General features: G+C 34.3%; 1 protein-coding gene across 1 annotated transcript in view; it reads left to right on the top strand.

Moving 5' to 3' along the window:
- Positions 1-23,250, top strand: part of PDE11A (phosphodiesterase 11A) — a 315,101-nt gene that overhangs the window by 24,278 nt on the left and 267,573 nt on the right. Inside the window, exon 2 of the mRNA XM_039855267.1 lies at positions 15,414-15,572. Within this exon, the coding sequence (XP_039711201.1) occupies positions 15,414-15,572 (159 nt within the window). The remainder of the gene's footprint in view (positions 1-15,413; positions 15,573-23,250) is intronic.

Raw genomic sequence — 23,250 nt, 5'->3', positions numbered from 1 at the left:
GTCTAGTTTAATGTCTTTCGATAAAGTTTTTTTGTTTTCTCTTTAAAAGGTTTACATATTATCCTAGATATTTAAAAATGTTTATCGCTAATTTAAATTGTATCTTTTAAAAATTTACATTTTTAGCTAATTGTGTGGGTGTCTATAAATGCAATTTACTTTTGTGTATTGATTTTGAAACTAACATCCCTCTTATTAATTTTAATTTTCACTTTTAAAAACCTTTTTCCCACATGACTTAGATAACTAAAAGTAAATTTTAAGAGAAAGGAAATTAGTATTTACTAAGCTCTTACTATGTGCCAAAGAGTCGACATACTTTTACTTAATCCTCACAATTATTTTATTGCTTATTTTCTTCAACAAACATTTATTAAATAATCCCTGTGTGTTAAGCATTTTTTTTTTAGGTTTTTTTTTTGTGTGTGTGTGTAAGCAATTATATCACCTGCAAATAATGAAAATTTTTGTTTCTTTCCAATCCATTTCATTTTCTTGCTTTACTGTACAAAGACATCCAATGCAATATAGAATGAGGATGATGAAAACAGGCAAACTTATTTTGAACTTGATCTTAGAGAGGATGTTTTCAGAGTTTCATTGTTAAGTATGAGATTGCTGTGGGTTTTTTTAAGTGCCCTTTATTGGATTAAAAGGGTGCCTTCTAAAGTTTGCTAAGGAGGTTGTTCCTGTTATTTTTAAAATCACAAATGGATATAGAATTTTATTCAATTTTTTTCTGTCTATTAAGATATGATTTTTTTCACCTTAATTTCACTTTAAACTGTTGATATAGTGAATTATTTTAATTGATCTTCTAATGATAAGCCAATCTGAAACACCAACTTGGTCATAATAAGTTATCCTTTATATACATTGTCTGATTTGTTTTACAAAAATGTTTATTTTTAGAGTTTTTGCATCTGTATTCATTCATAAGTGAGAGTGGCCTATATTTTTCTTATAATACTCTTGTCTGGTTTTGAAAGCAGAGTTATATGACAAATAAATTTTTTTCCATTGTGTGGAATAGTTTGTGTAAGATTAGAATTGCCCAATGCTCTAATATTTGATAGAATTTCCTAGAAACCCACCTGGATGTGTGTGTGTGTGTGTGTGTATTATATTATTAACAGTGTAACAGGACTATTTTAAACTACTGATTCAAATTATTTAAAGCTTATAGGACTTTTCGCATTCTCCATTTTTTTAAAAAAGTTGGTTTTTATTAACCTATATCTATCTGTTTATTTCATCTAAGTTTTCGAATTTACAGGCCTAAGGTTATTCATAACATCTTCTTATCTGTTTAATCTCTGTAGCAACTATAGCTTTGCCCCCTTTTTATCTTGATTTAAAAAATTTCAATGTCACTCTCTTCTTCCCCTTGATTATTCTCTTTACAGATTTGTATATTTTGTTACTTTTTGACCTTTATTTATACTCTTTATTATGTGTTTATTTTCTTTCTTAATAACCTCTGCTCGTAGTTTTATTATTTTCTCTCATCTTAGTTTATTTTGCTGCTCTTTTTTCTAATTATTTATGGTTGGATGATCACTTTATTAAGTTGAGCTTTTCTTTTTTTTCTAATGTAAGCATTTAAAACTAAACCTTTAAGAACTTCTTTAACTGTGTCCTGAAGTTTTGGTGCATAACATTTATATAATCAACCTGCTACTTTTTTAAATTTCCATTTTGAATTTTATTGATTGATAGGTTGTTTAGAAATATATTTTAATTTTCAAAGATTTGTTTCTCTAGTTATATTTTTTATTGTTTCTACCTGAGGTGCATTGATGTTAAATGATATGTTTCGCATACCAATTATTTGACATGGTGAATTCAAATTGGCTAGCTTTATGACCTAGCTTTTAGTCAATTTTCATAAATGTTCAATGTCAACTTGACCAATAATATGAAGTGTCCTGTTGTTGGGTGGAGTGTGTAGACGGATGTATCAGATGTATTTGAATATGAGCATGTCGATGGGTAGGTTATGGTGGGAGAGAAAATACTCAAGATAATTTTTCTTATTAAGGCAGAGGGACTGGAACACTATGAAGTTTTATAATTGAGTTTCTATACATAATGGAATTCTGTTATTACCTATCTAAAGGAGCATGTTGGGAGTCTTACATATTTGAACAGCCCACAGTTTGTTGTGGTTTCTCCTTCTGTTGTTTCATCCAATGCAAATCCTAAACCATGGAAGAATTGTAAGTGGTTAAATTGATTGCTCAGAAGTGAATTGAAATTTATAGAATGGTTCTTGACCCTTTTGCTTCTATGAGAGTGACTGCTAGCTGATACATCCAATTTTTCTACCAGCTGGCTAAAGAAATATCTGGAATAAGGCAGCAGGCAGGAGATCAGTTCTAGGTGACCTAACCAGTCCTATCCAAGGTAAAATAATTTAGACAAGACTGCCAAGATTCAGGCTGACTCAGTTCTCTTGTGTGTCTGTCTAGAAGGCTCCTACTTACAAATATTTCATCAAAAGCATTTTGGTGCTTTATCTGCGGTAAGGCACCTGGGTGCTGAGTCCACATCTATGTCTATCCAGACTATTTACTAGTGGTTCCTGCAGGTGGAAACAATCCTCTGAAAGACCAAACCACATGTTAACATCTTCAGTTTGATATGCCATTCATCCTTTCAAATTGGAGGGCTGGAGATTCATGCCCCTGTTGTTTTGTGGAGCACATGGCCATATAACTTCTGGACGGAGTCCAAGTACGCTCAGCACTGCTGCTTATTTGCAGCTAAGCTCGGGTGAGCACCAGTGCAATGGGGAGCCTCGCATAGGGACAGGAAAGAAAGGCATCAGCAACATGGTAGCTTATGGTGGGGAAGGGAATATGTATGGAACCAAACACCCCCAGGGAGCCACCTGGAAGGTCAGTGGGAAGTAGTGATGTGCTGGTTTCAAGTACTCTTCCCTATGGACGATACTCGATCTTTCTTAACCTGGACTTTCAATGGTTGAAGACACTCTTATGGCTGGAAGACATTATTATTTTCTTCCCAACTTACATCTACTACTTTAATAGTTTGTTGAGAATTTTGTTTTGGAAGCCAATATCAGATTACTAGTTTTTGGTTGATAGTATTCATTCTTTTGGAAAATCATAATGCTTTCTAACAATAAACATGCTATGCCACATAGGATGTGATATTTAGCAATTAAATGTGGACAGGGTCAGAGTCAGAGAGTTGAAAGATCCATCACAGATCAGAACACTGCCCAATTGTAGTATCTTAGCAATCTTTTTCTTTTTTGTTCTCTTTGATTTTCTGAAAATATCAAATTTCTTTAGCATTCTCTGTAGCAGTTCAATTGGACTTAATTTTTATGGTGAAGAGTTTTATAGTCAGGACGACAATACTCTTTAAAAAAATAACAGGGTCATTTAGACTACTGCTATATCCTGCTAAAAATATGGAGTGCTATGCTATCTATTTTTCACATATTTATATTATTTGTGAAAATTGACTTACCTTCGTCCTGACAGTTGTCATTTTATAAATCTTGCCTCTCTATTCTATTGGCAATCCAATAATATAACAACTTCTTTTTGGAGGGTACTTTTGAAGCTATAGTCCTGTTCTTGATATGTAATACCATCACCTCGAGGTAACTATACTAATTAACACTGCTTTCTAAATATTTTTCTTCATGTCATTTTCTCATGTCTAATAAAATCCCTTATAAAATGTATGATAATAATCTATAACACTTTTTTAGTGGTAGTGTGACTACACTATACTTAATCAATTTCCTGTTGAATATTTAGGTATTTTTCAATTTTTCCTTATAAATTCTTGGAAATAAAATTACTGTCTTGACAAGTATGAAAATGTTAAAGATTTGTGTTACTTGTTGCCAAATTGTTTTCCATATATATTTCACTAATTTGTATTCTCACCAGCAATGTATAAAAGTAGACTTTTCACAAAAACTTTCAATAATGCTAGGTATTTTGACATCTTAAATTTTTAATCTTTGCCAATTTTATAGAAAAAAAACTGTATCTGTCCCAATTTGACAGTTTTTACATATTTTTTCCTCCCAAAATTTTTCTTTTGTTAATTTCTTATTCCAATTAATTGCACATTTTTTCTCATTGATTTGTAAGAATTCTGTATGTTAAGGATTTAACACTTTATTAGCCATATGTGTTTAAAATATTTTTCAATGTTATTTTACTTTTAATTGTGTTTATATTTTTGAGGTACTGAAATTTAAAATTTTTATTAGTCAAATCTATCAGTCTTTTCCTTTATGCTTATTTCCTTTGGTCTTATGTGTTGAAGGACTTTCTCCTCGTGGGATCAGAAATGTTTAATTATATTTCTTTCAATTTTTTATTATTTCATTTTTGACATTTAACTTTTTAAATAACAAAAACATTTTAATATAATTTTCAAGTAAAGTAAATGATTTATTTTGTTGTTTATAATATCATTATTCATTCTTCTCCTGAAAACTTTTGACCATTTACTTCAAATAAGAATCTTAACTGAAATAGAACAAATAAAAGAAATGGAATTAATCTTACATTTCTTGGCTGTTTGGGGTAAAGCTGTGGTGGAAAAGAAGGCCAACATTTGAATATAAGGCCATTGACTTTTCCGAGGACAAATTTAGGATTCATTTGTTAATATGTGGGATATATGCACTCATAATATTGACTATTATAATTAATATTCAATTTTTTTTCCTCCTAATATTTCATGTTAAAATAACAAATGTGGTTGGCAGGGTTTGAGGAGATTTTCTCTTCTACTTTTGCAATTCATCAAGAGATGAGATATATTTAACTCCTTATTCTGCTTGAAATTGATGTTGATATATAATGTAAGATAATCTTATTTTTTCTAAATATATAACTAATTGAATAATCCATAATTTCTGACTGATTTGAAATGCTACTCTTATGATTAGCTAAATACATTTAATCACACACATATATACATGCATACATATACATATATATGTGGCTTTCTATTCTCTTTCATCAATTTTTCCATTTTTAGAATAGTGTCTTACTGTTTTAATTATTGTAGCTTTGAGGTTTTTTTAAATATCAGATAACCGCTGTGTTTTTATCATCATGTTCTCAAAAGAAAAAAATGATTTAAAATATTTCTAAGAACACATTTCATTTTAAAATATATTTTCAAATGTTTTAGAATATTTAAAGAAAACTTTAAAATTACTTTTTAACAGTAAACTTTTGTCAAATAGAAATAGTAACTTCCTCATATAACAATAAAACCTAAATAAAATATGTAATTAAAATATAATATGTACACTATGAAACTAGAAATTATGATTTTTAGATATATGCCATAATGTGAGAAAGGTTAGAACCTGATTGCTAAAGCTACTTACAAATCAGTTACATTTTGGGACCACTTTTCAGTTCGTCTCAATTGTCCACAGTGGAGAGAGTACAAAAGGCTTTCTATTGGAGGTGGCCCTTGTTAGGTTTTAACAAATGGATGAGACTAAGTCTCTGGTGTGTTACTGTTACATCCGTACAACTGACCCAGACCTGGCTTTATGTACATCACTGTCTTGACCTTGACTTTCTCTGTATTCCCTTGTTCCTAACTGACACCTGAACCACAACAACATGCTGACCATCCCTTGCCCATATTCGCCTTACTGGATCCACACACAGCCTTGCCTCCCTGATTCACTGCAGTTCTTAGATGGCTCCACTGTGATGGAAGAAAAGTGTCTCTGGCTACCTGACTCTTCCCATAGACCTCTCTTCATGTACTGGCCTTTTCTCGGATATTTTAATTACACACAATAAAGCTTATAGAGCATGGAGCTGAGTTGCATTTTAACTCCACTTGCAATATAGCTGTAATAGATATCTGTGCTATCTATTAAAGAAGTTTAAGAATTCATCATTTTCTTTTGTCCTTACCTGCAACTTTGGTTTCAACTCCTGCTGCTGTTCGTCCATCTTTCTGTGTCTTTTTCCTTTGTAATGTATTCGTATTTATCATAAGAAAGATAAAAAATTATAGTCATGTTGCCAATAATAAGACAGGACCAAAGAAAAATGCCAACTAAGAAAGGAAGAATAAAGAAATAAGATCAGCAAGCCAAGTTTACTTTAGCAACAAAACTAAAGGATAGATCATCACCCAAGCAACTTGGTAATAACAATGGCTGTTTTGAAACCTCTTATTAAATTCTTTTATGGTGTCTGTTAACCACTAATTAGGTTTGGAAAACTTAAATGTATGTGTGCCCATTGAACAGTTACCAAATAGAACTAACCTGTACGTATTAACAAACTGCTCCACTGCCTGCCACACTACCGCAGGCCTGTAAAAGAGTGAAGTTTCAAAAGCATACCTTTTATTGAGGAATATTTTGTGCTATTCAAAGCTCTGCAAGTATTTCGTGAAAGAATTTAGAGAGACAAGATTTTTGTTTAATGTAGAGCAATGACATTCTGTGACTACATATTAAGAACAACAATGATAATTTTGCATTTTTTTCTCAGCAAGTATTAAAGTAGGAGGCCCAAAGCATTAGCCATATGCTATATCTTTGTTTTTATGTAATATAATCTCAAGCCTTCCATCAATTCAGAACAATTAGTTATCCTTCTTTGTATGGAGAAAATCAGACTAGTACATTTGAAATCATTAAAGACTAATCCAAAAATTTAGGAGCCTAACCTTCCAAGCATTTTCTGGAAAATAGGGGATGTTTGTGATAAATCATAAATATAAGAAGATGCTTTCATGAATTGGAACTAAATGAATGTTATTAATTGATGTACCAATAAAAACAATTTTCTTTTAAGCTTCAGACAGTTTGGCAATCTATCAGTTAAAGTTTCAGTGGCATATTAACTTTATATTTTATATTTCCATTAGCTTCTCAACATTGCAACTCCATAAGCCATTTGGAAGAGGATGTAGAGGAAATGTGGACTGAACTTGGTCTCCAAATCTTCCTTTGCAGGGGTGAGCTTGTAGGGTGCTAGTGAAGGTATACAGGCCCAGTACATTAGGCCTTTGGGGTAAGTGGATGGAAAACAAAACAAAACAAAACAAAAGCTAACAAACTTGTCATAAAGCTCTAAAGCAGTGGTTTACAATCTGTTCCTTTCGAACCCCTATAGGCCCTGGATTTTCCTGCACAGCCTCTCCTTCTACCGATTATGATTTAATCCATCAGAGTGGAGCTAAGGTATCAGTAGTTACCTAAAGCTTGTCAGTGATCCAGTGTTAGGAAGGGTTGCCAACCACCGTTCTATTCCTATGAATACCTAGCAGTGACTGTAGATGGAAGAATACAATCTATATACAGATATTTTGTATCATCTTTCCTCTATAACTTATAGACACAATAACTCAAATATTGCAATGACATGGATGGACCTAGAGGTAATTGAAATAAGTCAGACAGAGAAAGATAATTACCATCTGATTTAACTTATATGCAGAATCTAAGGAACAAAAAGAACAAACTAGTCAAAAACAGACTCACAACTATAGTGGACAATTTGGGGACGGACAGAGGGGAGGAGAGTGGGGGGCTGGTAGAATGGGGTGAAGGGGTAAAGAAGTACAAATTAGTAGTTGATAGTTGGTCACGGGGATGGAGAGCACAGCATAGGGAATGCAGTTAGCATTAATATGATGGCTAGGTGGAGGGCCAAGGGAGAGAGGGAGCAATTGCGGGGATCGTTATGAACTATATAGATGTCTAACCAATGTACTGTATACTTGAAACTAATTTAAATAAATAAATTTTAAAAAATTTATTAAACATTTTTTGCATTAATAGGGGCTTTCTGCATTTAGATGTTTCCTCATCCTTATGTTCTAAAAACGTAATTACCATCCGGTGGACGTTCTCAGACTTGAAAAGTTTAATCATCTCAGTTATGAAGGACCCAAGTAAAGTTGAGACTGTGGTTAAAACAATCAGTCATAGGTTAAATGATGATCAAGACTAATTCTTGGCTTAATCATAAGCACTGGACAATCTTTACTATAAAATGTTGGGGAGAGAAGCCTTAAACACAGAGGGGATAAAAGAGATCTTATGTGACCCATCCTTGCTGAGTATGAGACCTGGATTAGATTGTGGCTCTGGCTCCTGTCTTGGGGAGCCTTGAGTGACTTCTCTGAGAAAGTGAAAAGAAGAAAGGATGGATTTCCTTTCACTCTGAGTCTTCTTATGTGCCTCTAAAATATGTCTCTTGGGTGCTGCCTGGGATTGTTGAGTGCAGTGAACATAGCTCTTTTCTCAAGGATCCGAAAGCTCAGACTGCAGTTCTTCCTACAGTTTGTTCTTTCTACAGCCTTAATGGACATTGTGGGTGGGACCCATTTTTCTGGGTGTGCTCTGTGGCATCACATTCATCTCAGGAACTTGCAGAATAGGCTACAAGTGCAAGTTCTCCTGGATTAGAAATGCATGCAATTACTATTCTCTATGTAGCAGGCACAGTTCCATTGCTAAAGAGCAAATCTTGCTTTTGACCTTATGACTTTGTCTTTTTAAATATTAAACATCATAGCTGAGTGTCACATGGAAAAAACACGTCTGCACAAAAGGTACTGAGAAGATCGCTGCACTTTTCAAGAGCAGCTACACTTAAAATATCTGAGATAGGAAAATATTATGACATAAAAATGCTCGAAGCAAGAGGAGTCTACCACAATCATAAGAAACTCATTCCAGATTTTAATCACCTTATTAAAGAAGCCTTTAATTTATTAGAAATCTCTTCTGTTGTAGATCATTTTTTGTTCTTTTGTCCTAAGGGGGACAAATAAAAATTGGACACCATTCTCCATGTGCTATTTCATTATAAACCTAGAGGCATTTGTTAGTTTTCTATTCAAGTTTTCATTTTCAGCAATAAATAGGCTCAGTGTTTGTACCTTCTTCCTGGTCCTCTTTCCTCCTTACCTGGCCTTCTATGAAGCTTTGCTGGTGAGTGTGGTAAACTCCTGAACACCTCAGATTAAAGGTTATTGAACAGAGTCCCTCATCCTTACCTAAACAGTCTCTAATTTCCATTCCAAGTTCCTTTCCTGAAATTAAAAAAATATATATTTATATAACATTAATTTATTTATATATCTCAAACCACTTTAGCAGCAGTACTACCATGTGGATGGCCCATAGTTAACTAAACCTCCAAAAGTCCACAATGGAGCTTATTATATTCTCCAGTCAGAATCTGTTCCTACCTGTGTTCCTCACTCAGTGATCACTCCACCACTCACCCAGGTACCTTCCCCAGATATATGGGTCATTTTTTATTTCTCTAACATTAAAAAAAACCTTTCGTCAAATTAATCAGCAAGTCCTATTGATTCTGCCTCCTAAATATCTTTTATCTCAGCCCATTTTCCACCACCCTGACCACCATTAACCACTACTTTAGTTCAGAGATGGTTTTTCTCTCACTTGGATCTTTTGCTTCCAAAGTCAGAGTGGTTTTTCTAAAATGAGGAATTGGTCATATCACTCCCACTCACCTTCTTAAAACCCTCCAGTGACCCCTCTTCCTCTACGATAAATTTACCTGGTCATTAGGCATCCCTTCCTCGGCCTTCAGCTGATTGTTCCTGTCACATCTCTGACTCTTCCCTTGAGAATCATCTTTATCTTCTTTCAGTTCCTCAAATTCACCAGCTTTCTATTGCCAGTTTTGAATACTCTTCCCTCTTCTCGGGACACCTATTCTTTGGATGTCGGCTTAAACATTTCACTTTCGGAAGTTTTTTCTGACCTTAGACTAGATGTGGCCCCTCAGCTGTGTGTTCCACAATGCCTTGAGTTTCCCTACTATTAACCCCAGTTGTGGTGAAATCTTGGCTAGTGAAATCTACTTTTTGCTATCTTTTGTTTTAAAACTTTCATTCCCTCTATAACGTCAGATTAATATGTATCTTCATCTAATTATTTCCCTATTTTTCTTCATCTCCTACAATTAATTTATACCTCCATTTTGGGCTCAGCTTTTTTCACTTTTTAAAATTGGAAAATTAATCTAGAGATTAATGCACATTAGGAAAGTATACAGTTATATCAGCTCTTCAGACCTCACTTTAGATAGATTATATCAAGTTTTGAGTTAATTTGTGAGAATTATTCCATAAGTAGTGGAATAAGGACATGGACAAAGCATTTTTTAAGATGCATTAAAAAAAAAAACCACTAAGACTTAATGAAATAAATCTCAGTTTTGTTTTGTTTTTTGAAGTTGAGTGTTTTATTATTAAACTTTGTTTTCCTGCAAGGCTGTTGATTCACTGTATAAAAATAGCACCAGCAAATGCAGTATAATACAAAACGAAGACAGTATTGTTCATCATCTGATACTATAACAACAAACAACAACTTTTTTCCACTGCCAGTTATTTCCAAATAGAAAGGTCATTAAGTATTTTGACCCAAATCCAGAGATGGATGTAAGCAAGTTACAGTATTATATGAGACTTAAGATAACAAGGTTATCCTTGACTTACATAATTTTTATAACTAGATTTTGCCACAAATAATTTCAGGAATTCTGAATATTATAACTGTAGCCTAGCTTCTTTTGTATTGCTTGTTGTGTTTATCTGTAATCATTAGAAAGTTAAGGGATATTTTCTTCCAGTAGCATTGTTGTAGTTTCTTTTTCTATTGGTATTGCTATTGTGGCTATTTTAAATCTTCTATCCACCACTAATTTAAGACACTATGCTAGATTAAGTTATTTCATACTACTTTATTTAAGGATGTTCCATTTTCATTCTTCAATAGATTTTATGTATTTCTCATATGCTTCTTCACTCATCAGTTCATCTAGTTCTGATTGAGTAACTGATGAGTTACTCAGTGTCATCTTGATCAGCCAACCATCTTCATAACAAGCTTCGTTGACAGTCCTGGGTTTTCTACAAGGATTTCATTAATTTCAGTTTCTTCTCCTGATAGAGGAGCATAGAGTTCACTAGCAGCTTTCACACTTTCGATATTGTTCAATTTCGTCTCAACTTCAGGCAAACTGTAGTGAACAACATCTCCCAAAGCTTCCTGTGCAAAATTGCTGATTCCCACTGTTCCAATACCATTTTCTGTTGTTATCCATTTATGTTTCTCTGTGAATTTACATACCGAGAGCAGATTGGGGCCAGTGCGCAGCGTCTGGTCAGCACCCGCCCTCAGACCCCAGAGCGCGTTGGGCGCTGAGCTGGCGTGCAGGCTACAGGCCTCGGCCCTCTTCTCAGTTTTTAAACTGGAATATTAACACTTATCACATATATCAACAAAAATATTTTTTCTCCCCGAGTTCTAAGTTTATCAGGTGACTGTAGAGAGCTGGAGAGATGGTGGTTTGGGTTTATAACATTTTTGTGCCCTCTGGTCATGCTGAATTGTTCAGTTCTCATGTGGCTTTGGATATTTTGGTAAAGAATACCCCACAGACTTGGTGGTGGTTCTACTCAGAATTGGTCTTTGGTGGATGAGACCCTTCTCTAGAGGTGCAGACCATCACAAGGTAAGAGCAGACAGGCCATGCGAACTCCAGAGTGGATTTTCAGGTCCAGCCCACGTGGTTCACGCCACTGATATGCAACCACCAGAGTTTGTGCCACTCTCCTTGTTTCTTCCCAATGTAAGTCTTAACCTATCAATAAATTTTATTGATCTCACTAGTGACTAAACTCTTTACAAAAATTGTTCACATATGAGAATCACCTATGAGCATTTAAAAAATACCAATGCCTAATATTAATTGACTCAATCTGGGGCGGAGTAGAGCCCAAGCACTGGTATTTTCAAGATCTTCTTAGTTAATTCTCACTTGCAGCCAGGGTGGCATACCACTGATTTCAGTCACAGGATGCACCTTACCTTGTCTAATAAACTGATTTATCAACCTTCTTGACTTTATTTTTTATATAGACTTTCACCTTCATCTCAATCTCCCCATTCCAGTAAATGGCACTTCTATCTATGCAGTATCTCCAATTAAAACCTGAGATTCATTCTTCTTTCTCTAGTCCCTTATCCCCAACCAATCATCCATCAGGAAGTACTGTAGACCCAACTTCCAACATATTTGTCTACTTATCTCCATTACCCAGACCATCCTCTCTTTTTACTTGGATCACTGAAATATCCTAACTGGATTTCCCTATTCCAATCCTGTATCATCCTTTGTGAAGTTATCAATTTAAAAAAAAATGGTCTTAAAATTTTTATTGTTGAATATTTCAAACATTTAGATAAGAACAGGCCATCAGAGTTTATAAAATCTTACCATTGTACTATATTTGCTTCATAGGGTTTTTTTTAGAGAAGGAAAACTTTGTTGTTAGAGTTCAAGCGTCCTCTCTACCTCTCTCTGATACCATTTTCTCTCTTCCTCCCCAGAGGTAACCACTCATATAAATTTAGAGCTTATTATTCCCATGAATGTTTTATACTTTTGCTACATATTTGAATCCATATATAATACTTAACATCATCTTTAAATATTGGTAGTATTATATAGAGGGTATCAGATTGAAGCTTGTTTGTTTTATTTAACATGTTTTTGATACTTGTTTGCATTAATACAAGTAGCTTTAGTTTATTCATTTAAATTATGTAGTATGCTCTCAAAATGAGATCATGATTTATTTTTCTACTGACCAACATTCAAATGGTTTTCAATTTTTTCTTTTCTTGACTGATGATGTTGCAGTAAACATTTGTGTATCTCTTTTCTGTACACTTGAAATAGGGTCTCTAAATATATGCTAAGGAGTAAAATGTGGTACCTTAGGGCCTTTTCAGCTTTTGTTTTGCATTTTGTATAATTGCAGTACAATCTTAAAGAAAAAAACCTATTACTCAAAGAAATAGTACAGAGCACCTACAGTATATGCCTGTATGAAGCAGTAAACAAGAGAAACAAAACCTCTGCTGTCTTAAATCTTATATACTAGTTGAGAGAGAACAAGTTAACTAATAAGGTGACTTCAGAGAATGCGAAGAGCTAGGTAATGAATCATGCAGCTCAGCTTCAAGATCTTCAATGACTTTTTTCATTGCAATTAGGATTAATATAACCCTTTTCCGGGCCTGTAAGACTTGGCACCGTCCGGCCCATGCCTCCCCCTCCTGTTCTCCCTTTAACTCCCTATGTCCTTGCCACACTGACCTTTGAGGTTTTGGAGCTTACTGAGTTTTTTTCCTGCTTCAGGACCTTCATGTGCATTATTCCAGCTTCCTGGAAAGTTCTTTCTAACAGTCTTTGACTGGCCAGTTCTTACTCATGATTCAAGTCACAGATTATTTGTCCTGTTTTCAGAGAGACCTTCCTTGATTCCCATAAAAATAGGTCCCTCCCAGTAAGTCTCTCTCATGACACCTGTTCTTTTCCTCAATATGACCATAATGTATGATTATACATTTATATGTCGTCTGCCTCACCTGCTAGATTTCAAGTTCCATGATGGCAGGAATGAATCCTCTTTTGCTTTCTGCTGTATCCTAGCCTATATAGCCTGACATATAATGGTTCCTCAGTGAATTTTTTAAAAAATTAATACAAATTAGTGTTTTTCTGAAAATTTGGTTGTAGGCTCATTTTGAGCAGGAGATTTGGTTTTGTTTGGGTTTTGATTTCCCTCGTTCCGTCAGGGCTCTCTCTTCCTTGACTAAGGGTATAGGGTGGCCTCTGTAGATCTCCAGACAAGCAGACTTTATTATAGACTTTAAGGGCTCCTGGCCTTGTGAAATTGGGGATACTGCAAACTTTGTCAGAAGGACAGCAGCGTTTCATCTTGAGTCTTGTCCATAGCCTCCCTAGGCCCTAAGTCAGATAAAATTGATAGCTCTAGATGGTGGTAGACAGTAGTGCTTTGTTTTTGTTTTTTTAAGTCTCTTTTAACAAGGGGGTGTCTAGAGCATTGGGAGAAGCCTCACTTTAGCCCCTGGCTTGAAGCAGTGAACCTGAATCCATTTTATCACCTTCCTTGGAATATTTTTAGTCCTTGTTACCCTTTCAGGAGCCAGTCTTTCCTCAGCCTAACTCTTCCTTCCTTCCTTCCTTCCTACCTTCCTTCCTTCCTTCCTTCCTTCCTTCCTTCCTTCCTTCCTTCCTTCTTTTCCTTCCTTCCTTCCTTCCCTTATAATTTGAAAGTAAGTTGAAGATATGACATTTCATCTCCAAATACTCTAGCATGTATGTCCTAAGAATAAGAACATTCTTTTACATAATTGCAATACCATTATCATAGTCAGGAAAGTTTATGTTGATACATTGATAATACCTAACATACTGTCCATGTTCAACTTTCTCTAATTGTCCCCCCCCAAAATTTCATAACAATTTCCAATGGAGGATCACATTTTATTTAGAATTTAAGTCTCTTAAGTCTTCTTTAAACCAGCACAGCTCCCATGGCTTCATTTTATTTCTATTAAATTTTTTGGTTTGTTTTTCATGGTATTGACATTTTTGAAGAGTCTGGGTCAGGCTTCTGATAGAATGACCAATAATCTGTATTTTTCTTAATTTTCTTGGTGATGTGTCCTCATTACAGCATGTCAGGAGATACATGATCTTATTTGTCTCATTAATGATGATATAAGTTTGATTACTTGTTTAAGGTGATGTCCACCAAAACTCTTTATAATAAAGACATCTTTTCTCTTTGAATTTAATAAGGAATCTTTGGGGGTGTCACTTTGAGACTGTTAATGTCCTGTTTAACAATAACTTTTCACCCGCCCGGTGATATTAGCGTCTATTAATGATCCTTGCTTGTATCTATTATTATATTGGTAGTTACAAAATAGAAATTACATAATTTTATCATTCTTTCTACATTTTGTAGCTGACGTTCTATAAAGAAGCCTTTTATATCTTCCCTTCCTGCTATACATTTTTTTGAGCATTTTAAAAGTATTACCATGGGCTCGCAGGTTCTTTTTTTTATAAGTGCATTTGATCAGAAGTAAAGAAGTGCTTTTCCATATTTTTTCATAGAGCTTAATAATATATTATTATGTATTTTATATGATACTTCATATAAAATGTGAAGTATTTTGTTTATATAAAATAATATATTTCAATAAATAGCACAGTGTGGAGTTCCATTGAAAACAGTTGCCCTTTCCCCAATTTTGATATATTGTTGTAATCAGGTTTAAAGTTTCTCTTTTTATTTACCATGGCCAACAATTGTGGTTGTGATTTATTTGCATTTGTATTCCTTTGGCGAAGACAACATGAAATCAAATCTGTTATTTTCATTAAAAATCCATGGGATAAAGTTCCCAGTGATAAAGTATCAAACACAGAAGTACACTTCTCTCTCCTTCTCCCTGACAATGAACATGAAGTAAATGCCCTCTGTCTTATTTTTAGGATCGAAGATTCAATGATGAAATTGACAAGCTAACTGGTTACAAGACAAAATCGCTGTTGTGCATGCCTATCCGAAGCAGTGATGGTGAGATTATCGGTGTGGCACAAGCGATAAATAAGATTCCTGAGGGTGCTCCATTTACTGAAGATGACGAAAAAGTAAGATTTCATGCTTTTTGTGACTTACACTGTCCTTCTTGATCATCGATTGCTCTTCTTTAAAAAGACAGAAATTATGTGAATAGCTGTTGGATTAGGCCATTCATGAATCAAAGAGCTTTTTTCTCATTTCATACAAAATGTGATGGGAGTTTTTGATAGTTCATAGAATGTGGTATAATTGAAATAGTTATTTTATCTTTTTCTTAGATTGCTTTTCATTACAAGCCTCAATGGTATTCTTATTCTTCCCCGGTCTTTATCTTCCTTATAAGTAAGCTTTTTAATTGACGATCACACCACCACTATACTTGGCCCAAGGGAAAGAGAGATATAGGAAGATTACTGTGTTTCAGAAAATCAGCACCTTCTCTTGTATTTTCCTAACTACTACAAATAATTGTTTTCTCAGTTCTTACATAAAAATCTCAATAAAATGAATGTTATTTAATTGTTATTCTAAATTGCTAATAAAAAGCAGTTGACCTTGGTAGAAGTGATATACTTTTTACTCTGAAATTTTAAGTTCTTTCACCAGTAGTTTATTCATCAGCTCATATTAAAAGAGAAACTCTTCAAAAAGCTGAAAGTACGGCTTTGAAGCTTTTACCTTTAGAGTTAATAGAATCTGGTGGAATAGTTATAAGATTTGTGGTAAAAGCAAATTTCAAGTTAGTTTGTTTAAATTTGATGACTGCCATAATCGTATTTGATTAAAAAAAACACTTTATATTACCCTTCTGGATGTGAGTTTGCTATTTGCCAGTGCTAATTACTAATCTAATGCATTAAATTAATGCAAGTGTCTGGTACCGAAGGTCAATATAAATTTGATTATAAGGAAACAAGATTTTTAAGTGAAGAGAGTCTCCTATTGAGGTAATTTCTATAGTTAAATTCGAATAGCTCAAATCCCAGAAAAGCTTTATAAGCACTTAGAGTATGACAAGACCTCAGACACTTTCTTACCAATTCAATAAACAATGACAACGTGTAAGGCATGTATGTTGGGGTCATCGGAAGCACAAATATAAACCCAAACATGTTATGCTGTCCTGGAACTGCACAAGGCAGAAGGCAAGATCAGCAACAAGAAGTTCTAGGACATGATGGGTGCCTAGGAAAGGGAGGGTTAATCTCAGCTGAAGAACTTGAAGAGGCTTCTCGGAAGAGACGTTATTTGATCTGATCTATGGAGAAAGCATAGGTCTTCATAAGACTGGGTCAGGTGAGAAGGCGAGGAGTTTAGTAATGTATAAAATATGAGCACTCCTCATTTACTATGCAAATGTTTCCATGGAATGTAGAGATAAAGCAAAATTTTATTTTGTGCATTTTGTACCAAAGAAGACAGAGTCCTATAATAATGTGCCTCTTATAAAGATTTGGATAGAAGAATTTGAGTTTTGTGTCCTTCCAACTACATGCCCATGACATCTCCCAAACATTTAGTTTATAAACAGATAGTCCTCCTACCTTTGCTCTGCCTCCTTCATTTAATATGATCCCATTATATATTTACACTTTTAAATACATATATTTAATTCTAATTAAATACATATATTTAATTCTAATCGCCAATTCCATTTATGTTAGATTTATTTTCTGGACTTTTCTCGGGGGATTTATACTTATGAGCTAGGGCTTCATGAGGTCTGAATGATTCAAAGGGGTGGTTTGCACAGGGCTTTGTAACTCTCTTGAACAACATCAATGTTTAACTTTGCTGAGAACAAAGCCCGGGACCGAGTTCCTACTTGGTTAGGGACAAGCAGCCTGCTTTGGGTGAGCCATTTAATTTCTGACTCTCAGTTTCTTCATCTGTTAACTACACTACCCACCATTCTACAGAAAGAGAATTAAAGAAGTTCATAAATAAAAGTACTTTACAAAATATGAGCAACTAAACAATTATAAAGCATAAATTTTTGTTTTAAAACTAACATTTCCCAAAGGGTTGTAAATGTTCTATTTTTTGTTATTTATCCCTAGGCAACTTATTTCTTCGATTCAATTTCATTTGAGTATTTCTTTGCTCCAAATATTATATTTTTCTCCTTTGCAGTTATCCTGTGTTCTCAAAGTAACATTTTATTTCCTAACCTTTACAATTCCCTTTCCTGATTTAAAAACCCTACTCTGATCTTACTTCTTAGAAGAAGACGTACTGGTGAGCGCAGCTTGATTGTGTTCATGCAGATGACACTGGATGGAGAGTATTTTATCTCCACATTTGTATTTGGTTATTGTTCTTTCCTGCAAGGATTTTATATATTGTAAACCAAACAGGAATTGTGAAGAAGAAAAGCACAAAAGATCTAGAAATGATAACAGAAAGAGCAAGATCTAGATACTTCTTCCAAATAAGAGAAGACATTGTGGCATAATAGCTGCAAACTGGCCATATAGGAGTCTACGTGAGTTGAAATTCCATCTCTGCTATAGCATGTGTCACCTTGCACAAGTTACTTAGCTTCTCTCTGCTCCAATTTCCTCCTCTTAGAAGAGACATGATAATAATAATACTTATCTCATAAGGCTCTACGGGGATTAAATGAGAGAATACAGGGAAAGGATTTAGAAGAGTGCCTAACGCATAGTAAGTCCTCATAAAAGCTTATCTTTTATTGACAGCACATTATTACATGTGAGATACAGTCAAGACTCAGTTAAAGATATTACCTCTGTATTATTTAAGTTCATAAGTTTTTATTAAGTACAACAGTTCCACTGTTGGAGTTTCAACAATGAAATGAGGGATATACTTTTTTTATAAATTCACAATTCTCTTGTGTGATTGTTAGTGCACATACTGTTTTACTTGGTTGCAGATTATGCATCTACTAGTTTGTATTCTACTTTTGAATGTAAAGTTATTTCTTACATATATGTGCACATATGATGTAGTCTACATTGCCATTTTTAGGGATTATAAAGTTTTCTTCTTTTTCTACATAGCCTGGTTTGCTTAGTCACTGTCCTATTATTGGAAATTTGGGTTGTTTCCAGTTTTTCATTAATACAAATAGCCCTGAATGAACATCTTGAACAAATTACCTTTTTCTTTTGTGTTATTTCCTTGGGGTATATTCCAAAAGACTGAAATTACTGAGTCAAAGGACAAGAAACGTTTTAGAGCTCTCATTCCTAGTTATCAAATAGCTTTCAGAAATATTGAACCCATTTACAATGGTAGCAGCATGCATATACCTCTGTTTGCAGAGAGCTGCCAACTTTGTTCAATTCACATTTTAAAATCAAATTAGTTTTCTTTAGTCTGCCAGGCTGGCTTCAGACAACCTCCTCCCACATACACCAGTATAAACTCCAGCAGTAGAAGTTTCAGTGTTACCTACACGTAAGGAAACAAGAAACACTAAACCTGGTGCTTAGTGTTAGTGTTAGGTAAGGGGGCAGATCACATAGCCTTCAGGGCAGGTTCAGGTCTTTGCCCTGCTATTTATTAGCTGAGTGACCTTGAGCAAGTTGCTCAATCCCCCTTTACTGCAGAACTTCCACAATAAGGTTGTTGTGTGGAGTAAAATAGACAATAGATGTGAAGTGCTTAGGGTAGCACTAATTGTCATTAAATGAGCTTCACGAAATCTCACCATCTATTTTACTTTATACACATAACTGCTATGTCATTGTTCGTATGGGTAGTGGTGGATTTATTGCATATTTAGCATAATATGATTTGTATGTCCTGATATTTTAAAATGTCAACTTCTGGAGACTATCAGCTGTGTTATGTATGCAAAAGACATTTTGCAATATGAGACTCAGTAAATTATTTGCCTGAGATAAATTAAAAATTAAATATGGTATATTCATTTCTGGGCTATTTATGTATTCATATTGTGTTTCTTGAAAATTCTACACCTACATTTCAGTGGCTGTGCTCTACATGTAACCGTTAATGGAAGAGCCTGGGAAGGTCATCGGGTCCATTTCCCGTCAACCCTGTTCTCATCCAGTGCAGGAATCTTTACCTGACAGAAGGTCATCCAACTTCTGCCTCAAAACTTCCCTTTTAATGACATTAAAATCATTATGCTCTTCAAAGTTCTTGCATAACTAACAATAATTTAATCAGCAGTGGTTGGAATTTTGTGTGAAATATTGCCTAACACATGCACTTATTAATAATTTAAGTTGCATATTGACAAATGACTAGTTTGGTAATTCACGTTGGAAGTACACATAAAGGCAGATAATACAGAAGAGATGATTAGAATTTTCTGGTTCACTTCATGGGTTTCTAGCAAATGTTCCTCTTTTTCAGTGATATGTATAAACTAGCTGATTTAGGTGTTATGACATCAAATAATTTATCACTTAGTTATTCCTGAGTAAGGGGAATATTCTTTTGCAGAATAAAATTATGAGACCTGGATGGGAGCAAATATTTGTGATCTATCAAGATATATGGGTACTCCAGATGAAATCTGGTATATGGAAATGAGCACAGGCTTTTATCCACTCTTACCAGGTTACCTATACCTAGGCCCCAAGGAGCCATTTCTTAGTGTGGTGTTGCATGAAGAATATGTCTATTGCAGTTACTTTCCAACAGCCAACATATAAGCAGCTGTGCCTTGAAGTTGTTTTTTGGCTAATCTCTATAGGGTTTCTTTAGCCTGTGGTCACTTCTCTCCAGCTCATTATTCAGAGTGTTCAGCCGCCCTGCTCCTCTCCTTTGTGCCAACATGTTCAGACACCCCGCAGAGCTGGGATGCAGCCAACTGAGCTTGGCTGCCTTGGGACTGGCCACATTCCAGGAACTTGTTATGGGTGATGCTGCCCTGCCAATTGGTGTTGAGGATGGTGCACGGATGATCTAATGAGCAGAAGCTGGAGTTTTGTTATTTGCAAGAGGCCTTAGGCTCACAGCCAGATAATGGAGAGGATTTCATAAGCGCTTGGCCTTACATTTTTAAGCTGTTTCTGATTGTGCAAAGGCTAATGTTTAGGATCCTGGTGAGATGTCAAGGCTGCAAAAGGTATTAAAATTCACTTCAGTGAGGAGGATGGATGTTGAATTCATCATACTGATAGAGGTGACATATTGGTTGTCCCAGGAAACTCAGTGCTCTCACAGATGTGTGGCTTGTATGGAATTTGACTGGCATAGGATTGATTTTTTTTTTTTTAAAGCCTTTGGACATGGCTTTAAGCTCTAGTTTTGCCATAATCGCCAATACCTAAACAGCTAGTCAGTTTAATAGTTTAATAAAATCAGCAAAATGAGAGCAAAAACGGAGAGGTTTCATCTCTCATCTTATGAAGAGTCAGTTTCTACACAAAGGTACTTTTCAAGTAGTTTTTTAAAATTGTTTTATACATGGTTGGTGGTATTACAACTCTACTTGGCAAGTTTATGTTTTCTATTAATACTCCATTGTCTTTTGGGTATTCAAATACTAAACGATCAGTGAATTAACTAATTGTAAGAAGTGGCCTTTGTGTTCTCATCTCATTTTTTCCCCTTTTCTGCATATATTCCAATTAGATTTTTCAAATCGTGTTGCAATAAAATTATAATTAATAATCAGTGTTTAGCAAAAAGGTTTTAAAAGTCCTGGCAGATGGCTCACGATTATAAGTTACATTTGATCAATAAGATTTCAGTCTTGGAAAAATTTGGATCGAATCTCTTAATTTGTTAATTCCAACACTTTATCTACACTTAAACTGTCTCCTCACTGCACTATTTGCCTTTTAACAGGTATTACAGGTCCCATATAATCACTGTGAAACTACAAGAGCTTCAGAGACCCATTTGTTCATGTTCCATGTGTTCACTGGACTATAGCTGACCAAGAGATTCAGAAACAGGCAAGGTTTATGAGAAAACTATTACCAACACAGTAACTGTCAGAACTCAGCTTAAACTTCAGGGAATATTTCTCCTTAACCACTAAACTTGAAATGCAAGAAAATGTTGTCTTTTTATTATGTTTACCTCTAATATCTTTGTGCTGTATCATCTCATTAGTATCAAGCTGTAACTGCAATATCAATTTACCATCACCTGAACCAGGGAAGTTAAGAAATCCAGGCTGTATTTATATGGTGCTGCACAGACAGGACTCTAGAGCATCGGGGTGGAAAAGGTTAGCGTCTGACCAGTACATCCATGGTTTTTAATAGTTGACCTTTTAGTAAAGCCACATCTAAAAGTGCAAAATGACAAAAAACTGTCTTATAAACTATCTCTGATTTATACAGAGCTTGGAGAATAATCTGCAATCATAGATTAGCAATAAATAAGCACTTGTTGGCAGAAGGAATTATTATTAAAGAACTAGAACAGGGAGTTGTGGATTCTTGTTTACTGGAGATTTCAAATTAAGATGGAGAACTATCTTCTTTGAATAATTAGTTTAGTGTCATGTGTCTGAATAAAATAGCAGGGTTGTTTCTTTTTACTTTAGAATGCTGAAATGCTTGAATTGAAAATTCGAAGACAAATCAAATTCTTTTTTGATTAAAAGTGAAATTTAGTAGAATTCTGAGTATATTTGGCTGTCTTTGAATTGGGCAGCTCTGTCTTTCTTGATTTATTTTCCTTTCCTTTTATGATCAGATTATTCCCTTATTATAAAAGTAATACAGGCTTATTATAGAAAATTTGCAAAGTACAAGAAAAGGAAAACCTAAAATCACCAATAACCCTAATTTTAGAGATAATACTGTTAATATTTTTGGTGTATTTCCTTATATTTATTTATTTTTACCTATAAATAAAGATATATTTCCAAATTCGCATCATGTAGTACACATGGTATTTTACCATGCTTCAAACAATTCTTCAACTATGCAATGTATATTTTTGCATTACACTTTACCATGTAATTATGCAATAGTTTATTTAATCATTTTATTCCTCAGCTTTTAGGTTGTTTCCAAAATCATGTTATAATAAAATTACAATTAATGAACTTTTTATAAATAAATATTGGACCACATCTTAGGTCAGCTATATTAAACTCTTGTTTTATAGGTCAAAAATATTGGTAATTTCCAATGGTTCAAACTTATGCTTAGGATTACTGGGTCAAGGAGTTTGAAGAATAGTTTTTATAATAGCCTTACTGAGATAAAATTTACATACCATACAATTCACCCATTTAAAGTATGCAATTCAGTGGTCTTTATTATATTTGTAGAGGTGTATAACCATCACCACGCTCAATTTTAAAACATGTTCATTACCACAAACTAAACCCCATACCTATTAACAGTAACTCTCTATTTGCCCTCAACTCTCTCAGTCTACCAGTCTGTTTCCTGTCTCTATGGATTTGCCTATGGAAAATTCATATAAACGGTATCATGCAATATGTGGTCCTTTATGACTGGCCTTTTCTAGTTAGCATAATGTTTTCAAGATTCATCCACATTGCAGCATGTATCAGTATCACTTCATTTCTTTTTGTGGCCAAATAGTATTTCACTGTATGGATATACTACATTTTGTTTATCCATTCATCTGTTGATGAACATTTCGTTTTTGTTTTTTTTTTTTTACTTTTTGACTATTATGAATAATGTTGCTATGAACATTCACATACAAGCTTTTGTGTGAACATATTTATTCATTTTCTTGAATATATACCAAGGAGTGGAATTGCTGAGTCATATGGTAACTCTAAGTTTTAACCTTTTGAGGAAC

The sequence above is a fragment of the Pteropus medius genome, unplaced genomic scaffold (assembly GCF_902729225.1).
Source record: "Pteropus medius unplaced genomic scaffold, Ma_sr-lr_union100, whole genome shotgun sequence".
NCBI classification, from domain to species: domain Eukaryota; kingdom Metazoa; phylum Chordata; class Mammalia; order Chiroptera; family Pteropodidae; genus Pteropus; species Pteropus medius.
The sequence above is the reverse complement of the archived record's forward strand: the minus strand, read 5'-3'. Positions and strand labels throughout refer to the sequence as shown.